The sequence below is a fragment of the Pan paniscus genome, chromosome 6 (assembly GCF_029289425.2).
Source record: "Pan paniscus chromosome 6, NHGRI_mPanPan1-v2.0_pri, whole genome shotgun sequence".
In the NCBI taxonomy this organism is placed as follows: domain Eukaryota; kingdom Metazoa; phylum Chordata; class Mammalia; order Primates; family Hominidae; genus Pan; species Pan paniscus.
In genome coordinates this window covers 16,214,102-16,235,658 of record NC_073255.2, presented here as the reverse complement: position 1 = coordinate 16,235,658, position 21,557 = coordinate 16,214,102, and the positions used below count along the sequence as shown (strand labels likewise).

The 21,557-nt window shown below is 38.7% G+C and overlaps 1 protein-coding gene and 1 long non-coding RNA gene across 2 annotated transcripts in view; one reads left to right on the top strand and one right to left on the bottom strand.

Annotated features, from left to right (window-relative positions):
- Positions 1 to 21,557, top strand: part of THSD7A (thrombospondin type 1 domain containing 7A) — a 474,918-nt gene that overhangs the window by 439,371 nt on the left and 13,990 nt on the right. The window contains exon 23 of the mRNA XM_003824998.6: positions 4,022 to 4,195. Within this exon, the coding sequence (XP_003825046.5) occupies positions 4,022 to 4,195 (174 nt within the window). The remainder of the gene's footprint in view (positions 1 to 4,021; positions 4,196 to 21,557) is intronic.
- LOC130541685 (uncharacterized) overlaps positions 13,940 to 21,557 on the bottom strand; it is a 140,109-nt gene continuing 132,491 nt past the window's right edge. Inside the window, exon 4 of the long non-coding RNA XR_008955769.2 lies at positions 13,940 to 20,681. This is a non-coding gene — a long non-coding RNA (uncharacterized LOC130541685). The remainder of the gene's footprint in view (positions 20,682 to 21,557) is intronic.

The following is a 21,557-nucleotide window of genomic DNA, read 5'->3' as shown; positions in this document are numbered from 1 at the left end:
AAAAGATGAGAAAATAAGGACAAAACATAACCTATTCGGGATTTCCAGAAGAGAGAAAGAGAGGCCAATGTTTAAATACATAATGGCTAAAAACAGATTAAGTCCTCATAATAACAGCTTACCCTGGGTCCAGGGTAGAATGAACAGCAAACTCATACCTAGATAAATGTAGTTAAAACATAAAATATAGAAAAATAATTTGTAAAGTCTTCAGTAAGAAAATAACAGATTATCTACAACTGGAAGACAAAATAGCAGTATGGAGGAAACTATTGAAAGATATTATTCAGATTCAATGTTAGACACAATGAGTGCATGCAGTAAAAGTAGAAAGAAAATTTTGTTTATCAAATAGTATGGAAAAAATGGCAGACAGTGATAAGCTAATATTTATGAATTTGGGCTTGATGCAGAGAATTGTAGAGGAAATTTAATGTCAAAATATGCCAGAAAACCCATCCTTGAAAAAGGTATAGATAGGGGCAACAATTTATTAGTGGACTGGAAATGAACAGATTGAAAATGAATTACCTGTATTTTATCCCCAAGTGGAAAATTTGTATTCTCCCAATTTGCTTATAATTATGATTTAAAGATTGCATCTCTTTCACAATATTTTCTTTTGAATATGACCTCAAAATATTAAAAATTAAGGATTTGGCAAAAATAATGGGGCATAAAACACATTTTCTATATAAAAGGATGTGATTTAAGAAAATTTTAAAAGTGGATAACATATATCAACAAAAATTTGTAAATGGGATTGAATCCCTAAAACCTGGAAAAACTGACATGGGCTAGCTATTTATTCACTCATCGAGTTACTTATTCCTTCATTAAAAAAAAATCATTTGAGATGATAAAAATGGTAGGGTATAGTTTAAGATGAACTGAATGAAATTGAACAGTAAATAAAATAACCCTGATAGGGGTTATTTTGAGGACAAGCCCCCTAGACTCTGAAAATATCCAACTATTGTATTGATCTTTGCACACATGGATATTTTCATCTACTTCAGGTCAAGAACTAAACTATTTTTTAAAACCAAAAATCTGAATAGCAGCTCCTTCTCAATGAGTGTAAAGGTTCAGCTATGCAAGGTGAATAAGTTCTAGAGATCCGTTGTAAGACATAGTGCCTGTAGTTAACAATACTGTATTGTATACCTAAAAATGTGTTAAGTGGGTAGATCTCATGTTAAATGGTCTTATCACAATAAAAAATAAAATAGAATAAAATAAAATTTAAAAATAAAGTAAAAGAAAAGAAAATCTGACTTTCTAAAGCCAGGCAAAGTGTTGCTGCCAACAACCTTTTGCTGAGCCAGCAATTCCCCTTTCATTTCCTGCTGCTGAAACTAGTCTGATATCATTTAAGATCTCACACACAATTCAATAAAATCATTTTGCTTCACTGCAGACCCAGCCTAAAGCTGTGGCAGCAGGTGACAGCTCCAGGCAGGGCCAAGGACTGAACCTTTGGACCTTGATGTACTGAATGGCCATAGAGGCAACAAAAAGTGATCCTTGGCTAAAAGTTGTAAGGCCTACTTTTCCAAAACCAAATCTCCAGCACCAGTAATAGGATTGTTGTGACATTCACACCATTGAGCAGAACGGGCATCCTTGTCAGACTGTGGTATATGCCTTACTATGGACACTCCTCACATGATTTTCTGCAGCACACACACTCACTCATTTGACTGTTATTTATCAAATGTAATTACAGGTCAGGCCCTGGACTTGAGGCCAGAGATACAGTGCAGACCAAGAGACCCTGTCCTTGTACAGCTTACTTTCTAATGGAAAGAACAATTGCTAATCTAATAGTGACAATAATATATAATATATAAGATTATAACCTGTGGTAAATGATGTGAAGGAAAATTACAGGATCCCATGATAACACAGAGCAAACACATTGTTTCAATTAAAGTAATTGCAAATCTAGGAGGCTTCTCTTCTCTTCTAAATTACAGTCTATTCATTTCAGTTCCTCTCTTGCTAGTTTTCTCTAATGATGGGTTTTGAAAGCTGGCAATATGTGAACTAATAAGCTTTAAAGAGTAGAATACTAAATTAGGAAATACATCTCATGTGTTTAATTGTCATATCTTTGGCAGGCATAGGGTAATTTTATTGTTATTACAATGGTTTACATGGTCAAAATAGAAAAGTGTGTTTAGAACAAGGGAGTATCTCACTCTCATTTGCTGTTATTAAATCTTTGAAGCCTGACATGTATTACTTAGGGGCGAAAATTACATAACTCACAGACTATCATTAAAAGATTTATTACGTTTTGTTGCAAAATAAATGATGCTAAATGTGAATTGCCACAAAGATAAAGCCTACTGGTGAAAAGGTAAGTTTTCTTTCCATGTAATTTTCAATCACTGAGGTGAAATTTTATTACATTCATATTGACAGGAATTTTTTTAACTTTAGCAGTTTTCCTACATAATTAAAAACTGAGTAACTCCAAAGTGACATTTCCTAGGAAATAAAAGTGTTTCTAAAACTTTCTCAGACTATTTAGAAATTCTTTCTAGTTTCTTTTTCCTTTGCATTTCCAAAATTTACTAGAACTTTCTGTACTTCAGGAGTACCAATTACATTCTTTAATAAAGGCCTACAAAAATCACTCCATTTTGCTATTACGTATATATATGTTAGTCAATAATTCATGTCTTACCAGGACTTCTTAGGCATGACACAAGAAGTTTTTCCATTAATCAGATCTCCAGGCAACTTTCTGCTAATACCAGTCACCTTCAGCATAATACAAGGCAATATGAATTATTCATATGACCTGGCTAGAATAAATAAGTGATAAGAAACCCTTGTGAATTTGTGTCTATCATAATTGACTGTGTACTCTGAAGAGTATCACTAAGCAGTCACTCTGAAGAATGGATGGGTTAATGGAAAGGGTGTATTTCATAAAATCTTTTCTGTTCTTAAAATGGCTAAAGATTTTGGAAGTATGGATGCACTATGGCCCAGCAATTGCACTCCTAGGTACATACCCAACAGAAATGCATATATAAGTTCATCAAAAGACTTGTACTGAAATGTTTACAATAACATGATGGGAAAAATTTACAACTCCCCACATGCCCATCAGTAGTAGAATGGATATCTAAATTATGATATATTCACACAATGGAAAGTTGTACAAATGAAGAAATTAGAACTTCATAAATGTATGATGGATTTCACAAACATAAATGAGAGAAAGAAGCCAGACACAAAAAAGTACATATGGTATGATTTCATATATCACACAAGGGAGGGTTTTGAGATCCTGGGAATGTTTTGTTCCTTGATTTGGGTGTTGATCACATGGTTATATAATCAGATTATCGAAATTCAGCTATCATCTGTGCCTCTATGATATGTGATCATTTTACATGTTTGTTATCCTTCAATAAATAAATATTTTAAAGAGAAGTTGATTGAGGATGTAGATCAGAGGAAATAGTGAGCATTATTTCCAGTACTGCAACTGCTCAGTTGTCTCTCTCACCTCCACTCTTCTGGGAAGAAACAGGAATGAAAACATAAAACCAGCTCTGTCAGCCTTGGACTTCAAACTTTTCAAAATTGTGAATACCTAGAAGACTAATTCTGTTTATATTTAGGCTTTCTTTGAGTGTAACTCATGTGTAATAAACCACTTTACTATGATAATGACAAGAATGATAGTAGGTTTTGATCAAATATTTGTTGTATCCTAAGAAGAGATGAATTATGGTGGATGAGTTCCTGTCAGCCACAATTTACCTTTGATATCATTAAGCAACACATAGACCAGTAATAGCCATACGGAAAATAACAATATATATACAAAGTTATACAATTACAAATTTACAAATATTAAATGCTTATTTAAATCTTATAAATATTATGTGTGACTGGGATACCAGAAACATTGCCCACTGGGGTTGGAATTAAAATGATTATCGGGATGGCTTTTCTCTGTGGATATGGGTGTAAATTACAAATCTGTGTTTTACAGGTGACTGTTATTTGAAGGACTGGTCTTCCTGGAGCCTGTGTCAGCTGACCTGTGTGAATGGTGAGGATCTAGGCTTTGGTGGAATACAGGTCAGATCCAGACCGGTGATTATACAAGAACTAGAGAATCAGCATCTGTGCCCAGAGCAGATGTTAGAAACAAAATCATGTTATGGTGAGTGCTACCATTCATATACTCTATCTTAAGCAAAAGCATAAGATTAAAAAAAAATAGTCTGCTAAAAATAAACAAAGTTGGCCATGTGCGGTGGCTCACACCTGTAATCCCAATGCTTTGGGAGGCCTAGGTGGGCGGATCACCTGAGGCCAGGAGTTGTGAGACCAGCCTGGCCAACATGGCCAAACCCAAACTCTACCAAAAAAAAAATTATGCATGGTGTCAGGCTCCTGTAATCCAAGCTCCTCAGGAGGCTGAGGCAGGAGAATCACTTGATCCCGGGAGGCCAGAGGCTGCAGTGAGCTGAGATTGCACCACTGCACTCCAGCCTGGGCAACAAGAGTGAAATTCCATCTCAAAAATAAATAAATAAATAATTTAAAAATTTACTCAGATGTCACTTGAGGCTGAGGACTAAAGTAAGGGGAAGATTCTGAATTCTAAAGATTGGAAAGATGGAACATCCTGCCACCCTTCATAAATAAGATGTGAGTTTTGCAAAAATGTTTCCCAGTTTTATGAGCTCAAGAAGGCTGAGATAATTAGGAGCACATTATTTGTACGCTTATAACAATTATGATCAGGTAGGAGTCTAACAATCTTCAATTTATTTAAATCAAATGACAGAATTAAATAAAAATTACAAATCCACAGCAAAGTGTGAGATTTTACTATATTTTTTCAAATGGATAAATCAAATTATTGGTAAAAATTGATTTTAATCTAAATTTTACTTAGGATATATATAAACATGTATGTTTATATGTCTGTGTGAACGTATACACACATAGAATCATTCACTCAATGTAAGCAATACATCTTCAAGAATCACAGCATTAAATGTCGTAGTTTGGGGAAAAACACCCAAAGACTCGAAAACAAAAGAATTGCTATTTGGTAGAGGGTGTGGGGCTCAACAAACAAGCCTTAATACTGCTTATGTTCTGAAATAAGTAATATGACATAGCAGCAAGTAGGAGACAAAATATCACCTTTCTTACTGAAAAGTAGGAGACAAAAGCTTAAAGTGTTGGAAAAGAATACTTGCAGTAAAAACCAAATGGGCTAGATGACTTAGCCCAAGAATTAGATGGAATTACCTGCTCTGTCAATTTGATCTTCCTAAATTTATCAACTAGGTAAAACACTCCATATGCCAGCACAGGATAAGTAAAGAGTAAAGAAAGGTCAAAAGTTACAATAAATAAAATAATTCCCAAGGCAAGAAAGAAAAGTATTCACTCCAAAATGACAAGGAAATAAAATTAGGAATCAATAGAACAATGACAAAAGAGATCTCCACACGCACACCTTAGAGAGTAAAATCATACTTCTAAAGCATTATCCAGCAAATGTTATATGGGATGCAGCAAAGAAGTACCTAGAGGAGATCTTGAAGCTTTAAACGCTTCTACAGAAGGGAGAAAAGTTAAAAATGAACTAAGCATTCAACTGAATAAATTCTTTTTTAATTTTTTTAAATTATACTTTAAGTTCTAAGGTACATGTGCACAACATGCAGGTTTGTTACATATGTATACATGTGCCATGTTGGTGTGTTGCACCCATTAACTCGTCATTTACATTAGGTATATCTCCTAATGCTATCCCTCCCCCATCCCCCGACCCCACAACAGGCCGCAGTGTGTGATGTTCCCCTTCCTGTGTCCAAGTGTTTTCATTGTTCAATTCCCACCTATGAGTGAGAACATGTGGTGTTTGGTTTTTTGTCCTTGCGATAGTTTGCTCAGAATGATGGTTTCCAGCTTCATCCATGTCCCTACAAAGGATATGAACTCATCATTTTTTATGGCTGCATAGTATTCCATGATGTATATGTGCCACATTTTCTTAATCCAGTCTATCATTGATGGACATTTGGGTTGGTTCCAAGTCTTTGCTATTGTGAATAGTGCCGCAATAAACGTATGTGTGCATGTGTCTTTATAGCAGCATGATTTATAGTCTTTTGGGTGTATACCCAGTAATGGGATGGCTGGGTCAAATGGTATTTCTAGTTCCAGATCCTTGAGGAATCGCCACACTGTCTTCCATGATAGTTGAACTAGTTTACAGTCCCACCAACAGTGTAAAAGTGTTCCTATTTCTCCACATCCTCTCCAGCACCTGTTGTTTCCTGACTTTTTAATGTTCGCCATTCTAACTGGTGTGAGATGGTATCTCATTGTGGTTTTGATTTGCATTTCTCTGATGGCCAGTGATGATGAGCGTTTTTTCATGTGTCTCAACTGAATAAATTTTTAAGAAAAGTAAAAAGGAAATGGAATGCAACCAACATGGATGAGTATAAATTCAGTGAGATAGAAAATAAATAATCAACAAAACCAATAGATTGTTTTTAGAGCAAACTGACAAAATAGACCAGCTCATGGCAAATTCAGTGAAGAAGAAAAAAAAGCAAAGTCGTCATTACCATAAATAAAATAAAGTTTAGAAAAATAGAATATAATTCAGTGAATAGTTTTTTCTAACAAAAGTAAAAATGTTAAGATAATTTAGAAGGTTATATTTTATCAAGAGTAATGAAAAACCTACACCATAGATTATATAACTATTTTCAAACCTATGAAATACATACTCACATATGCACACAAACTAAAATTTAAATGGCTTTAATTATGAGTTTTCCCAAAATTTAAAGAAACAGACAACTCCTTGTTGAGATTTGATCAGGCTGGTGGGAAAAATACCAGTTATGATAGCCACAAAACCCTTTTGGAAGGCCTGAGGGTTTTCACATGACTTTGGTAATAGACCTGGTGGAAGGCGGCCTAGTCCCATTACTTTTAGTTAAATAGATTAGAGTAGTAAACAACGGGATGTGAGGAAGTTATCTAGTTAGCTTGTTTACCCACGTGGTCTCAAGATGAGCCTTTGATACATGCTTTTTACTCTTTAAGTCCACAATGTCAATTACCCTCTAATGGCATTGACTCAAGCTTTTGTTAACTAATAAATGTGAGTCTCCCTCACTGATCAGGGCTGGCTGCAGTGACAAACCTCTCTGGTGTGTAGATGGTCAGACACTCAGCAGGACTGGCGAAAGATAATAGCTGTGTGTCAGTGTACGTTTTATTCATCCATCGCTGGGGTCAGGGTCTGCAGGCAGACCCCCGTAGCTAATGCCCTCTTGTGAGGAGCAATACCTCAACTCCTACTTACGTGAAATCTTTTTTTTATAAGAACATATTCTTTTTTTAATTTGAATTACATTTAGTTTCTTTTTTTAATTATACTTTAAGTTCTGGGGTACATGTGCAGAACGTGCAGGTTTGTTACACAGGTATACACATGCCATGGTGATTTGCTGCACCCATCAATCCATCATCTACTTCATCTACTTTAGGTATTTCTCCTAATGCTATCCCTCCCCTAGCCCCTACCCCTTGACAGGCCCCAGTGTGTGATGTTCCCCTCCCTGTGTCCATGTATTCTCATTGTTCAACTCCCAATTATGAATGAGAACATGCAGTGTTTGGTTTTCTGTTTCTGTGTTAGTTTGCTGAGAATGATAGTTTCCAGGTTCATCCATGTCCCTGCAAAGGACATGAACTCATCCTTTTTTATGGCTGCATACTATTCCATGGTGTATACGTGCCACATTTTCTTCATCCAGTCTATCATTGATGAGCATTTGGGTTGGTTCCAAGTCTTTGCTATTGTGAACAGTGCTGCAATAAATATAAGTGTGCATGTGTCTTTATAATAGAATGATTTATAATCCTTTGTGTATATACCCAGTAATGGGATTGCTGGGTCCAATGAATCACCATTGGAATCACCATGCTGTGTTCCACAATGGTTGAACTAATTTACAGTCCCATCAACAGTGTAAAAGCATTCCTTTTTCTCCACATCCTCTCTAGCATCCATTGTTTCCTGACTCTTAAATGATCACTATTCTAATTGGTGTGAGATGGTATCTCATTGTGGTTTTGATTTGCATTTCTCTAATGACCAGTGTTGATGAGCTTTTTTTCATGTTTGTTGGCTGCATAATGTCTTCTTTTCAGAAGTGTCTGTTCATATTCTTCGCCCACTTTTTCATGGGGTTGTTGTTTTCTTGTAAATTTGTTTAAGTTCTTTGTAGATTCTGGATATTAGCCTCTTGTCAGATGGATAGATTGCAAAATTTTTCTCCCAATCAGCAGGTTGCCTGTTCACTCTGATGATAGTTTCTTTTGCTGTGCAGAAGCTCTTTAATTAGATCCCGTTTGTCAATTTTGGCTTTTGTGGCCATTGCTTTTGGTGTTTTAGTCATGAAGTCTTTGCCCATGCCTATGTCCTGAATAGTATTGCCTAGGTTTTCTTCTACGGTTTTTACGGTTTTAGGTCTTGGGTTTACGTCTTTAATCCATCTTGAGTGAATTTCTGTATAAGGTGTAAGGAAGGGGTCCGGTTTCAGTTTTCTGCATATGCCTAGCCAGTTTTCCCGACACCATTTATTAAATAGGGAATCCTTTTCCCATTGCTTTTCTTAGGCTTGTCAAAGATCAGATGGTTGTAGATGTGTGTTATTATTTCTGAGGCCTCCGTTGTGTTCCATTGGTTTATATATCTGTTTTGGTACCAGTACCATGCTGTTTTGGTTACTGTAGCCCTGTGGCTGTGGGTTTGACATAAATAGCTCTTATTATTTTGAGATATGTTCCATCAATACCTAGTTTATTGAGAGTTTTTAGCATGAAGGGGTGTTGAATTTTGTCAAAGGCCTCTTCTGCATCTATTGAGATAATCATGTGGTTTTTGTCATTGGTTCTATTTATGTGATGGATTACGTTTATTGATTCACATATGTTGAACCCGCCTTGCATCCCAGGGATGAAGCCAACTTGATCATGGTGGATAAGCTTTTTGATGTGCTGCTGGATTCGATGTGCCAGTATGTGATTGTGGATTTTCACATCAATGTTCATCAGGGATATTGGCCTGAAATTTGTTTTTCTTTATTGTGTCTCTGCCAGGTTTTGGTATCGGGATGATGGTGGCCTCATAAAATGAGTTAGGGAGGAGTCCCTCTTTTTATATTGTGTGGAGTAGTTTCAGAAAGAATGGTACCAGCTCCTCTTTGTACCTCTGGTAGAATTTGGCTGTGGATCTGTCTGTTCCTGGACTTTTTGTGGTTGGTAGGCTACTAATTCCTGCCTCAATTTTAGAATTTGTTATTGGTCTCTTCAGGGATTCAGCTTCCTCCTGGTTTAGTCATGGGAGGGAGTATGTTTCCAGGAATTTCTCTCTTCTAAATTTTCTAGCTTATTTGTGTAGAGGTGTTCATAGTATGCTCTGATAGTGGTTTGTATTTCTGTGGGATCGGTGATGATATCCCCTTTATCATTTTTTATTGAATCTATTTGATTCTTCTCTCTTTTCTTCTTTCTTAGTCTGGCTAGCCATATATCTAAATTGTTGATCTTTTCAAAAAACCAGCTCCTTGATTGATTTTTTTAAGGGTGTCTCTATCACCTTCAGCTCTGCTCTTAGTTATTTCTTGAGTTCTGCTAGCTTTTGAATTTACTCTTGCTTCTCTAGTTCTTTTAATTGTGATGTTAAGGTGTTGATTTTAGATCTTTCCTGCTTTCTCCTGTGAGCATTTAGTGCTATAAATTTCCCTCTAAACACAGTTTTAGCTGTGTGCTAGAGATTCTGGTATGTTGTGTCTTTGAACTCATTGGTTTCAAATAACTTACTTACTTATTTCTGCTTTAGTTTTGTTATTTACCCAGTAGTCATTCAGGAGCAGGTTCGGTTTCCATGTAGTTGAGCGGTTTTGAGTGGGTTTCTTAATCCTGAGTTCTAATTTGATTGTACTGTGTCTGAGAGACTGTTTGTTATGATTTCTGTTCTTTTGCATTTGCTAAGGAGTGTTTTACCTCCAACTCTGTGGTCAATTTTAGAAAAAATGCAATGTGGTGCTGAGAAGAGTGTATATTCTGGGCCGGGCACGGTGGCTCATGCCTGTAATCCCAGCACTTTGGGAGGCCGAGGCGGGCGGATTACAAGGTCAGTAGTTTGAGAACAGCCTGGCCAATATGGTGAAACCCCATCTCTACTAAAAATACAATAATCAGTTGGACATGGTGGCGGGTGCCTGTAGTGCCCGCTACTCGGGAGGCTGAGGCAGGAGAATCACTTTAACCTGGGAGGTGGAGGTTGCAGTGAGCTGAGATAGTGCCACTGCACTACAGCCTGGGTGACAGAGCAAGATTCTGTCTCAAAAAAGAAAAAAAAAAAAAGAATGCATATTCTGTTGATTTGGGGTGGAGAGTTTTGTAGAAGTCTATTAGGTCTCCTTGGTCCACAGCTTAGTTCAAGTCCTGAATATCCTTATTAATTATCTGTCTCATTGATTTGCCTAATATTGACAATGGGGTGTTAAAGTCTCCCACTATTATTGTGTGGGAGTCTAACTCTCTTTGTAGGTCTCTAAGGGCTTGCTTTATGAATCTGGGTGCTCCTGCATTGGGTGCATCTATATTTGGGATAGTTAGCTCTTCTTGTTACATTGATCCCTTTACCATATGTAATGCCCTTCTTTGTCTCTTTTGATCTTTGTTGGTTTAAAGTCTGTTTTATCAGAGACTAGGATTGTAACCCCCGCTTTTTTTTTTTTGCTTTCCATTTGCTTGGTAAATATTCCTCCATCCCTTTATTTTAAGCCTATGTGTGTCTTTGCACGTGAGATGGGTCACCTGAATATAGCCCACCAATGGGTCTTGACTTGTTATTCAATTTGCCAGTCTGTGTCTTTTAATTGGGGCATTTAGCCCATTTACATTTAAGGTTAATATTGTTATATGTGAATTTGATCCTGTCATTGTGATCCTAGCTGGTTATTTTGACCATTAGTTGATGCAGTTTCTTCATAGTGTCGATAGTCTTTACAATTTGGTATGTGTTTGTGCTGGGTCTGTCCCACAGACCCTGGCCGACTGATGAATGAAATGAGTACTCGGACACAGGTATGCAGTGTAAGAGCAGCTAGGGGTCTGCCTGGCTCTAGCTGCCAAAGTGCAGCCCCGAGAAGCTGGAGCTGCATGCTTTTATTCAGTGCAGGCGTGATTCCAAAAGCCTGGAGCAAACACTATCTGTGGGTAACTAACATTTATTGTTCCCCTTTCAAGGAACATCACGTGTGTGGGTGATCAAAGATCGGTTCTTGGTCAACACAAGCAAACAAGCCTGTTTAAGATAAATTCCCCTACACTCCCTTGTACCTACTCCTTGCCCTCTGCCTCAGGGTCAGAGAACAGCTGCCTTTGGCTATTCTCCCGCAAAGCCAGGCAGAGCCTTCGCACCTTTCAGAAGGCCTGCTCCTTTCCCTATAGTTTCTCCCACCACTCTGACTGATCTACATGTTTGCAGTGGCTGGTACCAGTTTTTTCTTTCAATATTGAGTGTGCCCTTTAGGAGCTCTTGCAGGCCTGCTGGTGACAAAATCTCTCAGCATTTGCTTGTCTGTAAAGAATTTTATTTCTCCTTTGCTTATGAAGCTTAGTTTGGCTGGATGTGAAATTATGGATTGAAAATTCTTTAAGAATGTTGAATATTGGATCCCAATCTCTTCTGGCTTGTAGGATTTCTGCAGAGGGATCCACTGTTAGTCTGATGGGCTTCCCTTTGTGGGTAACCTGACCTTTCTATCTGGCTGCCCTTAACATTTTTTTCCTTCATTTCAACCTTTGTGAATCGGATGATTATGTGTCTTGGGGTTGCTCTTCTCAAGGAGTATCTTTGTGGTGTTCTCTGTATTTCCTGAATTTGAATGTTGGCCTGAATTTGAATGTTGTAGGTTGGGGAAGTTCTCCTGGATAATATCCTGAAGAGTGTTTTCCAACTTGGTTCCATTCTCCCCATCACTTTCAGGTACATCAATCAAAGGTAGATTTAGTCTTTTCACATAGTCCCATATTTCTTGGAGGCTTTGTTCCTTTTTATTCTTTTCTCTCTAATCTTGTCTTCTCACTTTATTTCATTAAGTTGATCTTCAATCTCTGATATTGTTTCTTCTGCTTTATCGATTTGGCTATTGATACTTGTGTATGCTTCACGAAATTTTTGAGCTGTGTTTTTCAGCTCCATCAGGTCATTTATGCTGTTATCTAAACTGGTTATTCTTGTTAGCAATTCATCTAACTTTTTTCAAGGTTCTTAGCTTCCCTGCATTCTGTTTGTTAGAACTAAACAAATGTTCCTTTAGCTCAGAGGAGTTTGTTATTACTCACCTTCTGAAGGCTACTTCTGTCCCTTTGTCAAACTGATTCTTCATCCAGTTTTGTTCCCCTGCTGGCGAAGAGTTGTGATACTTTGGAGGAGAGGAAGCATTTGGGTTTTTGGATTTTCAGACATTTTGTGCTGGTTTTTCCTCGTCTTCATGGATTTATCTACCTTTGATGTTGGTTACCTTCAGTTGGGGGTCTCTGAGTGGACATCCTTTTTTATTGATGTTAATGCTATTCCTTTCTTCTTCTAACAGTCAGGACCCTCTGCTGCAGGTCTGCTGGAGGTCCACTCCAGACCCTGTTTGCCTGGATATCACCAACGGAGGCTGCAGAACAGCGAAGATTGCTGCCAGTTCCTTCCTCTGAAAACTTCATCCCAGAGGGGCACCTGCCAGATGCCAGCCAGAGCTCTCCTGTATGAGGCATCTGTCAATCCCTGCTGAGAGGTATCTCCCAGTCAAAGACACAGGGGTCAGGGACCCACTTCGGGAGAGAGTATGACCCTTAGCAGAGATCAAACACTGTGCTGGGAGATCTACTGCTCTCTTCAGAGCCATCAGGCAGGGATGTTTAATTCTGCTGAAGCTGCACCCACAGCTGCCCCTTCCCCCAGGTGCTCTATGCCAGGGAGATGGGAGTTTGATCTATAAGCCCCTGACTGGGGCCGCTGCCTTTCTTTCAGAGATGCCCTGCTCAGGGAGAAGGAATCTAGAGAGGCAGTCTGGCTACAAGGGCTTTGCAGAGCTGTGGTGGGCTCTGCCCAGTTCAAACTTCCCAGCAGCTTTGTTTACACTGTGAGGAGAAAACTGCCTACTCCAGTCTCAATAATGGTATACACCCCTCCTCCCACCAAGCTTGAGAGTCACAGGTCATCTTCAGACTGCTGTGCTGGCAGTGAGAATGTCAAGCCAGTGGATCTTAGCTTGCTGAGCTCTGTGGGGGTGGGATCCACTGAATTAGACCACTCAGCTCCCTGGCTTCAGCCCCCTTTCCAGGGGAGTGAACAGTTCGGTCCTGCTGGTGCTCCAGGCCCCACTTGGGTATGAAAAAAAAACTCTTGCAGCTAGCTCAGTGTCTGCCCAAACAGCCACCCAGTTTTGTGTTTGAAACCCAAAGCCCTGGTGGTGTAGGCAGCCAAGGGAATCTCCTGATCTCCTGGTCTGTGGGTTGCAAAGACCATGAGAAAAGCATAGTATCTGGGCCGGAATGCACCATTCCTCATGGCTTCCCTTGGCTAGGGGAGAGAGTTCCCCAACCCCTTGCACTTCCCAGGTGAGGCAACACCCCACCCTGCTTCAGCTCACCCTCCATGGGCTGCACTTACTGTCCAGCCAGTCCCAATGAGATGAGCCAGGTACCTCAGTTGGAAATGCAGAAATCACCCACCTTCTGCATCAATCTCACTGGAAGCTGCAGACTGGCACTGTTCCTATTTGGCCGTCTTGGATCCAGGATCTCCCTATGTGAAATCTTAAAAAAAAAAGTTGAGATTCTGGGCAAGATGGCCAAATAGGAACAGCTCCGGTCTGCAGATCCCAGCAAGATCAATGCAGAAGATGGGTGATTTCTGCATTTCCAACTGAGGTACCCAATTCATTTCACTGGGACTCGTTGGACAGGGGGTGCAGCCCACGGAGGGCAAGCTGAAGCAAAGTGGGGCACTGCCTCACCTGGGGAGCGCAAGGGGTCAGGGATTCCCTGCCCTAGCCAAGGGAAGCTGTGAAAGACTGTGAACGGTGTACTCCAGCCCAGATACATCGCAGTCTTTGCAACCCACAGACGAAGAGATTCCCTCTGGTGCCTACGCCACCAGGGCCCTGGGTTTCAACCACAAAACTGGGTGGCAATTTGGGAAGACACCTAGCTAGCTGCAGGAGCTTTTTTTCATACCCCAATGGCACCTGGAATGCCAGCAGGACAGAACCATTCACTGCCCTGGAAAGGGGGCTGAGGCCAGGGGGCCAAGTGGTCTGGCTGGGCAGGTGCCACACTCACAGAACCCAGCAAGCTAAGATCCACTGGCTTGAAATTCTCGCTGCCAGCACAGCAGTCTGAGGTTGACCTGAGATGCTCGAGCTGGGGAGGGGCGTCTGCCATTACTGAGGCTTGAGTAGGCTGTTTTACCTTCACAGTGTAAATAAAGTCACCGGGAAGTTCAAACTGGGCAGAGCCCACCGCAGCTCAGCAAGTCTGCTGTGGCCATACCGCCTGTCTAGATTCCTCCTCTCTGGGCAGGGCATTTGTGAAAAAAAAGGCAGGAGCCCCAGTCAGGAGCTAATAGATAAAACTCCTATCTATCTCCCTGGGACAGAGCACCTGGGGCAAGGGGCACTGTGAGTGCAGCTTAGGCAGACTTAAACATCCCTGCCTGATGGCTCTGAAGAGAGCAGTAGATCTCCCAGCACAGCATTTGATCTCTGCTAAGGAACAGACTGACTCCTCAAGTGGGTCCCGACCCCATGTCTCCTGACTGGGAGACACCTCCCAGTAGGGGACAAAAGACACTTCATAAAGGAGAGCTCTGGCTGGCATCTGGCAGGTGCCTCTCTGGGATGAAGTTTTCAGAGGAAGGAACAGGCAGCAATCTTTGCTGTTCTGCAGCCTCTGCTGGTGATATCCAGGCAAACAGGGTCTGGAGTGGACCTCCAGAAAACTCCAGCAGACCTGCAGCAGAGGGTCCTGACTGTTAGAAGAAAAATTAAACAGAAAGGAATAGCATTAACATCAATAAAAAAGGACGTCCACTCAGAGACCCCATCCAAAGGTCACCAAAATCAAACACCAAAGGTAGATAAATCCACGAAGATGGGGAGAAACCAGCTCGAAAGGGCTGAAAATTTCAAAAACCAGAATGCCTCTTCCCCTCCAAAGGATCACAACTCCTCACCAGCAAGGGAACAAAACTGGACAGAGAATAAGTTTGATGAATTCACAGAAGGTGGCTTCAGAAGGTGGGTAATAACAAACTCCTCTGAGCTAAAAGAGCATGTTCTAACCAAATGCAAGGAAGCTAAGAACCTTGAAAAAAGGTTAGAAGAATTGCTAACATGAATAACCAGTTCAGATAACAAGATAAATGACCTGATGGAGCTGAAAAACACAGCTCAAAAATTTCGTGAAGCATACACAAGTATCAATAGCCAAATCGATAAAGCAGAAGAAACAATATCAGAGATTGAAGATCAACTTAATGAAATAAAGTGAGAAGACAAGATTAGAGAGAAAAGAATAAAAAGGAACAAAGCCTCCAAGAAATATGGGACTATGTGAAAAGACTAAATCTACCTTTGATTGATGTACCTGAAAGTGATGGGGAGAATGGAACCAAGTTGGAAAACACTCTTCAGGATATTATCCAGGAGAACTTCCCCAACCTACAACATTCAAATTCAGGCCAACATTCAAATTCAGGAAATACAGAGAACACCACAAAGATACTCCTTGAGAAGAGCAACCCCAAGACACATAATCATCCGATTCACAAAGGTTGAAATGAAGGAAAAAATGTTAAGGGCAGCCAGATAGAAAGGTCAGGTTACCCACAAAGGGAAGCCCATCAGACTAACAGTGGATCTCTCTGCAGAAACCCTGCAAGCCAGAAGAGAGTGGGGGCCCATATTCAACATTCTTAAAGAAAAGAATTTTCAAGCCAGAATTTCATATCCAGCCAAACTAAGCTTCATAAGTGAAAGAGAAATAAAATCCTTTACAGACAAGCAAATGCTGAGAGATTTTTGTCACCACCAGGCCTGCCTTACCAGAGCTCCTGAAGGAAGCACTAAACATGGAAAAGAACAACTGGTACCACAAACGTAACAAATTGTAAAGACCATCAACACTATGAAGAAACTGCATCAACTAACAGGCAAAATAACCAGCTAGCATCACAATGACAGGATCAAATTCATACATAACAATATTAACCTTAAATGTAAATGGGCTAAATGCCCCCAGTTAAAAGACACGGACTGGCAAATTGGATAAAGGGTCAAGACCTATCAGTGTGCTGTGTTCAGGAGACCCATCTCACGTGCAAAGACACACATAGGCTCAAAATAAAGGGATGGAGGGATATTTACCAAGCAAATAGCAAAAAAAAAAAAAAAAAAAAAAAAAAAAAAGCAGGAGTTGCAATCCTAGTCTCTGATAAAACAGACTTTAAACCAACAAAGATCAAAAGAGACGAAGAAGGGCATTAAATATGGTAAAGGGATCAATGTAACAAGAAGAGCTAACTGTCTTAAATATAGATGCACCCAATGTGGGAGCACCCAGATTCATAAAGCAAGTTCTTAGAGACCTACAAAGAGACTTAGACTCCCACACAATTTAACACACCACTGCCAACAATAGACTGATCAACATGACAGAAAATTAACAAGGATATTCAGGACTTGAACTCAGCTCTGGAACAAGCAGACCTAATAGACTTCTACAGAACTCTCCACCCCAAATCAACAGAATATACATTCTTCCTCAGCACCACATCACACTTATTCTAATAGTGACCACATAATTGGAAGTAAAACACTCCTCAGCAAATGCAAAAGAACAGAAATCATAAACAGTCTCTGAGATCACAGTGCAATCCAATTAGAACTCAGGATGAAGAAACTCACTCAAAACTGCACAACTACATGGAAACTGAACAACCTGCTCCTGAATGACTCACTGGATAAATAAAGATATTCTCTCAAAGCAATGAGAACACAGACTCAAAGTACCAGAGGGAAGTTTATAGCACTAAATGCACACAATAGAAAGCAGGAATGATCTAAAATTTACACTCTAACATCACAATTAAAAGTACTAGAGAAGTAAGAGCAAACAAATTCAAAAGCTAGCAGAACTGAAGGAAATAGAGACACAAAAACTCTTTTAAAAAAATCAATGAATCCATTAGCTGGTTTTTTTGAAAAGATCAACAAAATAGATGCACTGCTAGCCAGACGAAGAAAGAAGAAAAGAGAGAACAATCAAATACATGCAATAAAAAATGATAAAGGGGATATCACCAGTGATCCCACAGAAATTCAAACTACCATCTGAGAATACTATAAACACCTCTATACAAATAAAATAGAAAATCTAGAAGAAATGGATAAATTCCTGGACACATACATCCTCCCAAGTCTAAACCAGGAAGAAGTCGAATCCCTGAATAGACAACAAGTTCTAAAATTGAGGCACTAATTAATAGCCTACCAACCACAAAAAGTCCAGGACCAGATGGATTCACAGTCAAATTCTACCAGAGGTACAAAAAGAAGCTGGTACCATTCCTTCTGAAACGATTCCAAACAATAGAAAAAGAGGGAATCCTCCCTACCTCATTTTATGAGGCCATCATCATCCTGATACCAAGACACAACAACAACAACAAAAAAGAAAATTTCAGGCCAATATCCCTGATGAACATTGGTGCGAAAATCCTCAACAAAATACTGGCAAACTGAATCCAGTAGCACATCAAAAAGCTTATCTACCACAATCAAGTCAGCTTCATCCCTGGGATGCAAGGCTGGTTCAACATACGTAAATCAATAAACATAATCCATCACATAAACAGAATCAATGACAAAAACCACATGATTATCTCAATAGATGCAGAAAAGGCCTTTGTCAAAATTCAACACCCATTCATGCTAAAAATTCTCAATAAGCTAGGTATTGATGCAACGTATCTCAAAATAATAAGAGCTATTTATGACAAACCCACAGCCAATACCATACTGAATGGGCAATAACTGGAAGCATTCCCTTTGAAAACTGGCACAAGACAAGGATGCCCTCTCTTACCACTCCTATTCAACATAGTATTGGAAGTTCTGGCCAGGGCATTCAGGCAAGAGAAAGAAATAAAGGGTATTCAAATAGTAAAAGAGGAAGTCAAGTTGTCTCTGTTTGCAGATGACATGATTGTATATTTAGAAAACCCCATCATCTCAGCCCAAAATCTCCTTAAGCTGATAAGCAACTTCAGCAAAGTCTCAGGATACAAAATCAATGTGCAAAAATCACAAGCATTCCTATACACCAATAACAGAAAAAGCCAAATTATGAGTGTGCTTCCATTCACAATTGCTACAAAGAGAATAAAATACCTAGGAATACAACCTACGAGGGATGTGAAGGACCTCTTCAAGGAGAACTACAAACCACTGCTCAAGGAAATCAGAGAGGACACAAATGGAAAAACATCCCATGATCATGGATAGGAAGAATCAATATTGTGAAAATGGCCATACTGCCCAAAGTAATTTACAGATTCAGTGCTATCCCCATCAAGTTACCACTGACTTTCTTCACAGAATTAGAAAAAAACTACTTTAAGTTTCATCTGGAACAAAAAAAGAGCCCACATAGCCAAGACAATCCTAAGCAAAAAGAACAAAGCTGGAGGCATCATGCTACCTGACTTCAAACCATACTACAAGGCTACAGTAACCAAAACAGCATGGTACTGGTACCAAAACAGATATATAGACCAATGGAACACAATAGAGGCCTCAGAAATAACACCACACATCTACAACCATCTGATCTTTGACACACGTGACAAAAACAATCAATGGGGAAAGGATTCCCTATTTAATAAATGGTGTTGGGAAAACTGGCTAGCCATATGCAGAAAACTGAAACTGGACCCCTTCCTTACACCTTATACAAAAATTCACTCAAGATGGATTAAAGACTTAAACCTCAGACCTAAAACCGTAAAAACCATAGAAGAAAACCTAGGCAATACTATTCAGGACATAGGCATGGGCAAAGACTTCATGACTAAAACACCAAAAGCAATGGTCACAAAAGCCAAAACTGACAAATGGGATCTAATTAAACTAAAGAACTTTTGCACAGCAAAAGAAACTACCATCAGAGTGAACAGGCAACCTGCCGATTGGGAGAAAAGTTTTGCAGTCTATCCATCTGACAAAGGGCTAATATCCAGAATCTACAAAGAACTTAAACAAATTTGCAAGAAATAAACAATGCCATCAAAAAGTGAGCAAAGAATATGAATGGGCACTTCTCAAAAGAAGACATTATGCAGCCAACAAACATGAAGAAAAGCTCATCATCACTGGTCATTAGAGAAACCCAAATCAAAACCACAATGAGATACCATCTCACACCAGTTAGAATGGTGATCATTTAAAAGTCAGGATACAATGGATGCTAGAGAGGATGTGGAGAAAGAGGAACGCTTTTACACTGTTGGTGGAAGTATAAATTAGTTCAACCATTGTGGAAGACAGTGTGGTGGTTCCTCAAGGATCTAGAACCACAAATACCATTGGACTCAGCAATCCCATTACTGGGTATATACGTAAAGGATTATGAACCATTCTATTATAAAGACACATGCACACGTATGTTTATTGCAGCACTGTTCACAATAGCAAAGACTTGGAACCAACCCGAATGCCCATCAATGATAGACTAGGTAAAGAAAATGTGGCACATATACACCATGGAATATTATGCAGCCATAAAAAAGGATGAGTTCATGTCCTTTACAGGGACATGGATGAAGCTAGAAACCATCATTCTTAGCAAACTATCACAAGAACAGAAAAGCAAACACCACACACGTTCTCATAAGTGGGAGTTGAACAACGAGAACATATGGACACAGGGAATGGAACATCACACACCGGTTCCTGTGAGGGGGTGGAGGTAAGGGGGTGGGATAGCACTAGGAGAAATACCTAATGTAGATGACAGGTTGATGGGTGCAGCAAACCATCATGTCACGTGTATACCTATGTAACAAACCCCCAGTTACTATGAGAGTATAACCTTGGCAGTAAAACCAGTTAAAAATAAAGTTACTTATGAAAGTAGATGTCAAAATCATAAAAATAAAATATTAGCTAACCAAATTAATATTTAATATCATGACTATAATTGTTGAAATACAAAGATAACCAAATATTAGTAAAATCTCTTAATTTATCACATTAACAGAAATAAAGATATAATTTTTCATACACATTAAAAGGTATTTCTAAAATTCAGTTCACTTTCACAATAAAAACTTGTAGACCAAACTTGAACTAGAAGAGAATCTTTTTTCTTAATAAATAAGGTCTATCAAAATTTACACAAACATCATAATACATGGGGAAACATTAGAGGCAGGCTCTTGGAATCAATAACAGAACAAGGATACCACTATTACCACTTATTTTCAACCTAGTGAAGGAGGTTCCAGCCAAGTGTAATCAGAAGTTTAAGAACTGAAAATGAAAAAATAAAATTATCACTCTCATAGTATATGAATTTCACATTTTAGACAATCAAGATAATTTATAGATGACTATTTGGAAGTAAGAAAATTCAGAAACATTGTACAATTTAAAAACCAATACACAAAATAAATAGTCTTTTTTTTTTTTTACCAGAAAAACTGTTATAAAATTGAATTGGAAAAAACTGCATTGACAATAAAACTAAAAGTATAAAAAATAAATGCAACCAAAATCATCTAAGATAGGTATGAAAAATTATAAAATCTTATTGGAAGTTATAAAACTAAAACGTTGGTGAAAATGTTTATGGATAAAAAGCCTCAATATTATAACATGTAAATTTTATACAGATTTACCTGTAAAATCTATGCAATTTGAACAGGTTGTTAATGTAATCTGAGAAATTGATCCTAAAATTAAGTCAGAGGAGTTAAAGGCCAAGAAGATCCCAGAATGTTTTTAAGAAGGAAAACTGGGAGAATAATTCAAGGGACTTGCATGGCTTTATATCAAGACTTACTCTAAAGCATCAATAGTTAAAAAGGGTAATTGATCAACAATGAAGCCATTAGACTAAAAGAATAGAAAAGAGAATCTCCAGAACAAATTCTTATATAGGTAAGTAAGTGGCAGAGGGAAAGTCAGTGGGAGAATGAGTGGATGAATAATATTGCCAAAATGTGTTATCCATATCAAGTTTTAAAAAATATCTTTAGCTTACATCACATACAAAACTATATTTTCGATAAATTATAGACCTAAAGATGAAGAACAAACTGTAAATACTAAATATAAGAGGATATTTTCATGAACTCAAGGTAGAGAAGGATTTCCTAAACATGACACCAAAAGCACAAACAAAAA